A 10,878-nucleotide genomic window follows, 5' to 3' on the forward strand; every position below is an offset into this window, starting at 1 on the left:
TCCATTGATTCCATTAGAAAAGCTTTTATTGCATTTTTCCATTTGAACTTTAGAACATCAGCCATCCCACCGTGCATGCAGTCTTTCGAGTTTATTTATAAATTTGTTTTTTAAAAGATGTTTACAAGTATCGAACACCGAAGTCCAGTGTACAAGAGTGACTACTGGACAGTCAATTAAGATAAGCTATAAGTGTTTTCTTTTGGAAAACTAGACTTTAACTTGACTTAAGGTATCTATATGAGGCACATGTTCTTGTGCTGGATTTTGTAGCAATGCAATGTGTCTCGTTATTCTATTTAAAGTAACTCTAAGCAGTTATTCATATCTGCCTCTTATTAATAAATTACAAATGATGAGAATAAATATATTAAACAATAATAATTTCAGGAGCGTTTAGAAAAATGCCGTCAGCACGGCGCCAAACTTGAGACTGAAAAGCGTCAACTACAAGAAGAACTAGCCAAAATCGAGAGCAGAGCTTCTAAGCTCGATCTGCAACGTGTTGCAATGGAAGGTGACATTACCCGTTTACAAATGATTCTACAAGAGAAGGACTCAACTATTCGTCAATTGCAAGAGCGTTTGGAAAACCAAAACCGTTCTTCAGCTCAGCTAGAAGATCGCTGTGCATCGCTTAAATCGACTGTAGATCAGCTTAAAGATCGGCTACAAAAAACTGCCCTAACAGAGACTGAATTACGTGGCGAAATAAAGACCCTCACTAAAGAACTTTCCGAACAAGGTCATACGTCACAATCGAATCAAGAAAAAATGAAGATGCTTCAAAAGAGCCTACAAACTATAGAGAATGAAAAACGAATTTTAGCGGAACGCTTAGAAAATGCTCAAGGCAACGTGAACGAACTTCGACGAAATCAGCAGGCACAGCTTGATTCAGTGCAGAGACTTCAGGAACAGGTAACCGAATTGGAAGTTCAACGTTCAGCTCTTGAGTCACAGCTTCGAATAGCCAAATGGAAAGAAGAGTCGGGCGATAATAAGGGTGGAGAAATGATGGACACTTACAACGAAGAGAATGAGCTTAGCCGACAACTTAAATCATCGCAGAGGGAAAAGACAGAGCTTCGAGGAAAACTTCAATCCCTGAAAGATAAGGTCAAACAGTTGGAAGGTGAGCGACAAAGTAAGTTTTCGGGAGGTGCCGCTAATTTCGACCGATCTGAAAAGAGCTATTACGACGCTGGGGACTACGATTCGAATCGTATGGAAAACGACAACTACATGAAATCCACTGCTTATAGTTGCGGTTTGGATCACGCTGTCATCGAACAGGAGTCGCGTGATTTACGCCTGAAGGTTCGACGCTTAGAGACTCTACTCGCCGAAAAGGAATCCGAATTGGCAAGAGTCAAGGCCAGAGTTCATGATAGTGGCAAATGTCTAGACGGCGACTCGGAGAGATATCGCAGTGCACAACTTCATGCAGAAAAATTGCTAGACGCTCGTGAGCAGGCACACCGTCAGCAAGTTCTTAGACTTGAAAATCAGGTAAAGATTTTCAAATTTTTGTTTGTATTGAAGTGATGGGGAAAAACAAATTTTGATTACAGATTTCAATGTTGAGAGAACAACTTGCACAGGAAGCCAAGCGACGTCAGCAGTATATTCTGCGCAGTTCTCGGGCGAACAGAGAAATGCAGCATTTGCGGAGTACCCTAGGAGATTCTTTGAGGCATGTCTCACAACACCCACTGGACCCGAATTTACTTGAGAGTGAAACACGACGGTATGCTAGATCCTTTTTGATCCAAGGTTAAGGCTAAGAATATATTTGTATTTCTTTTTAGCTTGGACAATGCTGTTTCAATGAGTTTACCACCATCTTCGTGCCGTGATCGCGAATACGAACGCAGTTTAAGTCCTCATAAATAAATATGAAACTATTCGTTCGTCGCGAAGTCTTAAGAATTTATAGTAATTTAAAATGTCATATCACTTGAAGCACTGCCATTTATACAACAAACAAATTATTAACGTTTTAGAATGTTGAAAGTAGTTTTACCATGGATTTAGTGTACATATAGATTTTTATGATTCTAATTTGGTCACTTTGTGGATGATAAATTACGAAGTTTCGACGGAGCTAAGTTTAAGTACAAAGTATTCCAATTCCAAAATTAACTTTGACTCGATGCGATTCATTCGAGGATATTGTGCCCAAACGATGTTTTTTTAGTTTTTGATAATGCGACCCAAAGAAATGCATTTACCATGAATATCTTATTCCATTAGTCTTAAGTCATTTCAATATTTATTCACCTAGTCATCACAAGTATTTACAAAAACATTTATACCTAATATACTCAGCAGAAATGTTTTTAACATTTTTTTTTTTAAATTGTAAGTCTTACAAGTAAATCACGATGGTACACAGATTAGAGACAAAAATGTTGTTTTATTTAAAAAAAGGGCAAAGCAGGTAAAAATGTTTACAGGACCATGGATATCTATATCCTTTCTGGTAAGCTGAATCATACAATCTTTGTATAAAACATTTGAAATATGTTATGTTTTTAAACTGTCAAACTATGACAAGCTGTGGTGCTTATTACTTAAAGTTAAATTAAATATAATTAAATTATCCAAACAAAAGCGTTTCAAAGTGTGCATAAGCCTTATACCACCGCGCTTGCAATACATTTTCCTCCAAAATCGCCCTTTTCATAATTTACTTCGCCGATTATTTGCCTTGTCACTGCCCCATGAATAAAAAAGAGTACGCTCTACAGGTAAAATAGGCGCAATTCAATATTACCACAAAATGGTACAAACACCTGACACCAAAAACAAATTGTCGCTGTTTGAAAAGTTGATGAAGAAGGATATGAAGTAATTAAGAGAGTGAACAAAGGACGAAATGAATAAATTGACCGAGAAACTGGCTAAAATTGAAAGAGATGTTAACCAATGTTTCAATTATCACAGCATTGCTGTAGCAGACTTGACTCGCAGAGTCGAACAGCTTGAAGAAAAAACTCCAGAACCCCCCACCACCTACAACACCGAAGAACTCGCCCAACGTATAGAAGAACTTGAACGCGAAAAAATATTTAACTAGCGCTGTCATACGAAGGATTCCGAGAATGGAGACCGAAGGCCTGCATAAATCTAAGGCCATGGGGTTTGATGAAATACACCCCTCATTTATTAAAATAATACTACCTCACATCACAGTCACCGTCTAGCTTTCACAGCGTTCACTTGTGTTGACTTTCCTAGTGCAGTGGTTATCTCTAACCTTTTTTTCTTTTCTGATATATACATCTATGTCTTTCCCTTCACAGGGCTTATAAACTTTCTTTGACACCGCGTGCTATAATTTTTGGTGCGAGGTTAAATGAGATGTAAGAGTTGTCAGATTTTGGGACACACAGCAAAGAGATGTAATAATAGCAAACAATGTGAAGTTTGCAGCCTACCACCTCATGAACCCACCGAATGCACTCGAACTATGTGTGCCAATTGCTCTGAAGCCCACCCTTCTTCATCCAAAACCTGTCCAAAATATCTCCAAAACAAAAAGATCTTAACAATCAAAACCAGAAACAAGTGCAGTATGGGAGAAGCTAAACGCACTTATAGTCAAATGTTCCCAACTCAACCAATCTTAAGAACCCAAACGTACTCATTAAGAGCCAGAGAAAGTCTCAAGATTTCTGAAAAAACTCTTCCGTCTATAGAAACTCATAATCTAGATGCTAATAAAGCAAAAGACAATCACAATATTAATACATCCACCAACAACTACAAAACAACCGTCCAAAGAAATTCATCCCCAAAACCACCAAAAATGCCTACATCCGAGGCACTAGCCTCCGCTTCCCCACTACCTATAAATCTACCGATTATCCAGAAACAACCACACCGTCCACTGCCACCAACACCCAAAACTATTTCAATACTTAACCAAACAAACCAACCCCCAGAAACAAGCACCACACAAAATTCTTCAATTTCAATTATATCAAACAATTTAATACAAAAAGAATCATATTTTATATCTACATCAGATACAGATGACAATGAATAATAATTCAACTCTTTTTCCGTATAGGAGGTCGTGGACATCTCTGACAGGGGAGAGGACAGGACTCCAGGCGCACAGCCCCCATGCCCCCCCCTCCGGTCAGAGAAGCCCACGGCCATCAATAATTGACCAACAACAAATTTTGCCAACAACGAATACATTTCAAATAAATAATAATCCAACAACCAATATGAACAAAAAACTTAATATAAAAATTCTTCAATGGAATATCCAAGGATATTTCAATAATCTTCCACACTTGGATATTCTTATTCAAAAATATAATCCCGAAGTAATCGCTCTACAAGAAACTAAAGTTCTTGTAGAAAAAGCACCATCAAAATACAAAAACTACATTGCTTATTTTAATAATAAGCCACACGAGCGAAATAAAGATGGCACAGCTATTCTCATAAAATCAAATATACCTCATACGTACACAAGGTGCCCAAGTGGAATTCTTACCCAAACTCTGAAAATTAACCTACCTAACCCTCTAACCCTGCAAAATATCTACAGACAATCTGATGAAATCGTATCACAGCAAGAGTATCTTGGTCTAGCCGCAAACCACCTTCCACAAAGCATTGTTTTAGGTGACTTTACACTCAAAAAAATTTCCTGGTAGGCAAAATCTGGTAGAAAATACCAGCCAAAAAACTGGTACAATAGTCCAGATTTCGTGGTAAATTACTCCAGATTTCATGGTAAAAATCAAAAAACCAGAAATCTGGTAGAATCTAACAAGTACCAGGAGACATTTTTTTTAACCAGATTTCCTGGTAGAAAAAAAACAGGAAAAAATGTGGTAAAATACTCCAGATTTCGTGGTAAATAGCTCCAGATTTCCTGGTAAAAAGAAATCTGGTTTTATTTACCAGAAATCTGGTTTCCTGGTAAAATTTTTGACAGAAAATTTTCTGGTAAATACTACCAGCGTCCTGGTAGAAAGTATGTTTTTTCCTGGTAAAATGAAGATTATCTGGAATCTGGTAAATTGAACCAGGACATTTTTTTTTCTGGTATATTTTTCCTGGTACATAAAACCAGTCTTCTGGTACTTATTACCAGAAATACTGGGAGTCTATAGATTATATGTTATCTGAAATATAAAACCAGGATTTTTTCCATCTGGTATATTTTTTCCTGTTAGATAAAACCAGTCTTCTCGTACGTATTACCAGAAATATTGGAAGTCTTAAAATTATCTTTTATCTGGTAAATAAACCAGGAATGTTATTGTCTGGTATATTTTTTCTTGGTAGATAAAACCAGGTTTCTGATACTTAATACCAGAAATTCTATGAGTTTAAGAACTATCTTTTTTCTGGAATTTTATTGTTTGGTATATATATATACCTATATCAAGCCAGGAAAAAAATTCCTGTTATATTTTACCAGAATTCTGGTACCTACATTTTTACCAGAAAAAAAAAATATTCCTAGTATATTTTACCAGACTTCTGGTATATTTTTTTTCCAGGAAAAAAATATTCCTGGCATATTCTACAAGACTTCTGGTATATTTTTACCAGGAAAAAATATGCCTGATATATTCTACCAGAATGTTGGTACATTTTTACCAGGAAAAAAATATTCCTGGTATATTCTACAAGACTTCTGGTATATTTTTACCAGGAAAAAAATATTTCTGGTATATTCTACCAGAATTCTGGTACACCACGTTTGGCTTGTTTGCTGGTAGTATTCATCATTCCCGCCATAAATACGTACCTAATACAAAAGATCCATCCAATAACGGGACATGCATATCCAGAGATGTTGAATGTGCTCTATGCAAGCATGAGTAATGAAATTGTTGACACAGAGATGTTAAATGTAAATTCTTTTGCTAGTTTTTTCAATTTTTATAAAAGAAATAAAAGAATTTGCTTAATTGTCTTTAAAAGTAATTATTTCTGTATTGCTTAAGGCATTTCATTACTAAATTTGTTTGGCACAGAAATTTAGAAGATTGTATGCGATTTACCTATTATATTTCTTCGTGTTTTTATTTATCAATGGAACCCATACAAAATTCAGATATATAAAAAAGGCAAATCTTGTTTTGGTTTTTTTTCGATTTTGGTTCCTTTTTTTTCGAATAATCTATGAAAGAAACACATGGGCGGAGTCATATTACGTGATAATTGAAAGTTGATTGGTTTTCCAACTTGAATTAACTATGCAAACTTTCATGAAAATTGCAAATTTTTGTATGAAATCTAAAACTAATTAGGTGTCATTCAAATCATTGCAAAAAAGCGTTTTTAAATGTAACTTTTTTGAATAAAAACAAAAAAAAGATATCTTGAATAACATTACATGATTCCACCCCAGTTTTCATAGAATGTTAAGGCCCAAATATAATAAGCATAGGAAAACACAAGCTTATGTCAAAAGTCTCATAAAAAAACTCAAAATTTTCAGACAACCTAAAACGAAAAACTTTTATGAGGTTATCTCAAATGGACTTCAAATTCTGTTCAAGCGACCCAAAAAACACATGTTTAACATAATCACACGTAGAGATCAGAATTTTTGTTTTGTTTAGCTGTGACTTTTTTTAGGTTATCTCGAAACCCTAACTCGATGGGTTAAATGGACCTCGGATTCATTTTCAGCAACCCAAAAAAAAAACTATTAATACAAATATGCCTTATATTTGGGTCTTTAAGTAATCTGTCGGTGTAAAAGAAAAACTATCCTATAAAATATCTTCTTTTTAGTGTAAGCATTAGTTTTTCAACATTTACATATATTTAGTTTATCAATTATTACTTAAAATTTTTCGAAAAACTACTTACGAATTGTGTACATAAAAAAGATTATTGCACATTTTGTTCCCATGTAAGAAATATTAGGTATTCTTAAAAAAGAAGAAAATTTACTGTCATTCGTGAACACATTTTTTGTTGTGCTTAACTTTTATTTAATATAATTGAGGAGGTGATTTTCAAAACCAGCTATTGGCAAAAAATGAGAATAGATGTAATCTGTCCGGTCTTATTAATACGCATCTAATTCAACTAAAAATTCATTTCTAAACAGGACAGAAATCTATTCCCAAAAAGATCGATAGCTGGTTTCGGAAATCAGCCCTCAACTAACAACCCTGCTTAAATGCTTTTTTCCTTTACACACTCACTGAGCATCTTGAAATAAAAAAGTTGATTAGGGTGCGTATTAAAATCGAATTTTCACAAATGTGATGTCTCAACAGGGGTATTTACTGCTAGATGCAAAAGTTCTTGTATCGTCCCAAAAGTGTAAAATTTTCTTATACTAAAACAAACAAATATACAGACTTATCGCCATAGAAAAATACAGTGTTGCAGAATTTGTCTGTTGTAGTTGAAATACTAGAAAAATAAAATGTAGCAATTTTACACCTTTTTTTGCACCGGATCGTTAGTACCCCTAATGAATAATTGTGTTCTTTTAACTTAAAATGGTATACCTACTAATAAACACAGCCACTGTGGCAATTTTACCTTCAATAGTGTTACGGATATTCTCAAATGCAAATGCGATAACTAGATTATCATTTATTCTAAAGCTCACAATTAAGAGATATCATATTTTACAAATTCACAAAGCGCACCCTAATGACTACACAGAGTGTAGTGATTACAAAACAAGGAGATTCCTTGCGACAAACAAAAAACCAGGTCTGGCTGGTTTACTGGTAGTATCTTTCATTTCTGGTATCATTCCCGCCATTAATACATGCTACAAAATATCCATTCAATAACGGGACATGCATATGCATGTCTATGCAAGCAAGAGTAAAGAAATTGTTGACCCAGAGATGTTAAATGTAACATTTTAATTGGTATGTTTTTTAGGTTTTAAAAAATAAATAAAAGAGTTTGCCGGAATCATAACATTGCATAACATATTTTATTGCTAAATTTGTCTGACGCACAAATTTAGTAGATATTATGTGAGTAACCTACTATTTTTCTTCATGTTTTTATTTATCAATAAAACTCATACAAAATTGACAAAATTATTTGCCATATACGCATAAGTATAATTGTCTTTGGTACGATGTATATTAAGGCAAGTCTTTAACACACTAATTTATAGTTGATCGTTTTTTCAACGCGAATAAATAACAATGAAACTTTTATGAAAGTTGTATATTTTTGTATGAAAACGATAACTAATAGGGTGTGACTTTAAATTCTCGCAAAAAAAACCATTTTTAAATTTAACTATCTTGCATAAAACACAAATAAACACAAAAAACACACAGTTTTCATAGATGTTAAGGTCAAAACATACTAAGCGTACGGGCCATTCAAAAGTAACGGGGAAGCCATATTGACCTTGTTTCCAGTTTTTCTCGTCGAGGAAGAAATCTTTTCTCTTGAAACTTGGTAGGTCTTAAAGGCTTATGATAAATTTGATGTTCTAGAAGCTTCACAAAAAACTTAACAAACGTATCCAAATTATTCACAGATAAAGCGGTAGCGGAGAAGACGTATAGAATTCTTCTCCGTTACCATTACATTTTCTAATTTTCAGTTAAAACATACTCATTATGCTGTATTACTTACTCAATTTTCTTTTTTATTTTGAGTTATGTCCAATATTTATTCTCTGAACATACAAATTTAACCACCTGGGAGGTGGTGGATAAAGATTTGATAGCTGAAAATGTATCTTTTTACTTTAACAGTATCCCAAGGGGCTACATAATTAACCCAATTCAAACAAGCCTAAATCTCAAATATAAATTTCAATATTTTTATAAATTTTTTTGGTGAAAACTCCATACAAAATATTCCCATAAAAAAAAAAACAAAAATCTTCATAATTTATGTAACTACTAAGTTCGTTACGCATCTCTGTTTTTCTTTTCAAGAGAGAGAGATTTACTTTTATAATTTAACAACCCTGCGCATTAAACAATGTGCTTGCTATTGGAATAGAGAAAATCGATACTTGTGTTATTTCTGTGCAAACATCAGAGACAGCAACACGCGGTTTTTATTTTCGGTAACTTATTAGTGATTTTCAAATAAAATGTTTGGCAAAAGTTTATTTAATTATTATCGTAAGTAAAATTAAAGAAAATATTTCAATATTACTTTGTTATTAATAAAGTAATATATTAGTATTTTCTTCGTGTAGAATTGTTTTTTCTCATTGTATATATATTTCTTATAGTACTCCTATGGAACGAAAATTTTTATTTCATCTCCACGCCGTTTATGGCGCTGCGTGTATCAAAATGCTTGGTAGGAAATCAAAAATGAGGAGAACATTTTTAAAGAAAGAATGAGAAAAGTAAATTTGTTTAGGTTCCATAAGCATTAATATGTTCGAGGGAGATAGCCAAAGTACAAATTTCAAACCAAAAAGGAATAATATTTGTTTACATTTTTGTTTTGCTTTCACGCGTGAATGTAGAGGAGATTTGCATATGTATTCATATGCTTGTAGCTATGTATACTTTAACGTTGTAGCTTGTAGGTATTTTGAATTTAAAAATTGTCGTTAGATTTTAAATTTTCAGTTTTTGTTAAAAATGAAGTGTTGCCTTTGGCATATACAAATACATATGTTTGTAGCTACATATGTATACAATAACGATGTAGGTATTTTGCAATTAATAATTCTCATTTCATTTTAAATTTTCAATTCTTGTTAAAAATGAAATGTTGCCATATTTGGCATATAATGCATTGAAGATTTTAAATATATTCACTTATTTTGTTGTTGTTATTCTTGCGTATTATTTGTTATTTGTACGCATCAAGTATAAACACAATCAAAAATTAAAATTTATTCAAAACTAGGTCGTTTTTTAACGGCTAAATAGGGTGTACTGAATTGAATTTTAAATTTTTATATAAAAACATACAAATAAATAAATACAATATAATATAAAACTAGGTTCAAAAATTAACCTTACAGGTATCAATGCCTTAATTGGAAAGATATAAGCCTAATATATAAGATATCGTGATTTTGACAGAATGGAAGTGTTTCTTGTGTGGAGATATCATTTTGATAGATAACATTAATTGCTTCTATGGAACTCTTCGATTCATATAGCCCAGAACATTTTGCTTTTTTCGGTTTGAATCTTTTAAGGTCTTTTCTTGTAAAAGATACAAACATACTTGTAAGTGCATTGTATGCCGAGTTTGCACCTTTATTCAAGAGTTTTTTTTTCGGCGGGCATTTTAATTAACATGTCTAGGAATTTAGCAACAAAAACTTCTCAAAAATGGATATCTTATCAGAACAAATAGCCCATTTGACTCTAGTTGGGATCTTACTAAAGAATTCGTAGATAGTTTGAGGTTTAACTGCAAGTATTGACGAAATCAAAATTATTACCGAAAAGCTAATCAAGAAAAAAAGTCTTTTTGAAAACAAAAGAGTCCCTTTTAAAGTGAAGGGAGATTTGTACCTGTTATCTTTTTGGCAAGACTGGTTTAAACAGCTGACGCACGTTTCGTGTTTTGTTTCACTATCAAACGTATTCAGTTGGGTCTATAATTGCACCATAATTCGTCTAACAAACGAACAACGCTTGCAATTTATTGAATTGAAATATAGAAAATTGGACTTAGCGAATGAGGCGCGGTCAAGTTCAACATCTGCATGAAATAATCTTCAAAAATTAAATTATATGGACCGTACTTTCCATTCAAATAAAGATTTGATGCATTTTCCCGAATTGTATGTGTTTGTTTTTAACTTTCATATAACTTTACCTACATACAAAACGGGCAAACTAAAGGAATTACATGAAACTACATTTTTGGTAACAAAAGATAAAATATAATTTTTTTATTTAAGAGTCA

General features: G+C 33.2%; 2 protein-coding genes across 3 annotated transcripts in view; both read left to right on the plus strand.

The window, feature by feature from the left end:
• Nucleotides 1-2,356, plus strand: part of LOC129938332 (rootletin) — a 66,501-nt gene extending 64,145 nt beyond the window's left edge. For both annotated transcript variants that reach the window (XM_056045812.1, XM_056045811.1), the window contains exons 12-14: nt 391-1,512; nt 1,575-1,750; nt 1,812-2,356. In XM_056045812.1, coding sequence (XP_055901787.1) covers nt 391-1,512; nt 1,575-1,750; nt 1,812-1,896 — 1,383 coding nt within the window. In that variant the 3' untranslated portion in view covers nt 1,897-2,356. The remainder of the gene's footprint in view (nt 1-390; nt 1,513-1,574; nt 1,751-1,811) is intronic.
• A 1,005-nt stretch (nt 2,357-3,361) lies between these two features.
• LOC129942820 (uncharacterized) lies at nt 3,362-4,054 on the plus strand. Its single transcript, XM_056051902.1, has one exon. The coding sequence runs from the start codon at nt 3,362-3,364 to the stop codon at nt 4,052-4,054; it is 693 nt and encodes a 230-aa protein (XP_055907877.1).
• Nucleotides 4,055-10,878: the final 6,824 nt, after the last annotated feature.

The sequence above is a fragment of the Eupeodes corollae genome, chromosome 1 (genome assembly GCF_945859685.1).
Source record: "Eupeodes corollae chromosome 1, idEupCoro1.1, whole genome shotgun sequence".
NCBI lineage: Eukaryota > Metazoa > Arthropoda > Insecta > Diptera > Syrphidae > Eupeodes > Eupeodes corollae.

Bases quoted from the DNA above. Each gene is read 5' to 3' on its own strand.
- LOC129942820 (XM_056051902.1), top strand. From the start codon at position 3,362: ATGAGATGTAAGAGTTGTCAGATTTTGGGACACACAGCAAAGAGATGT.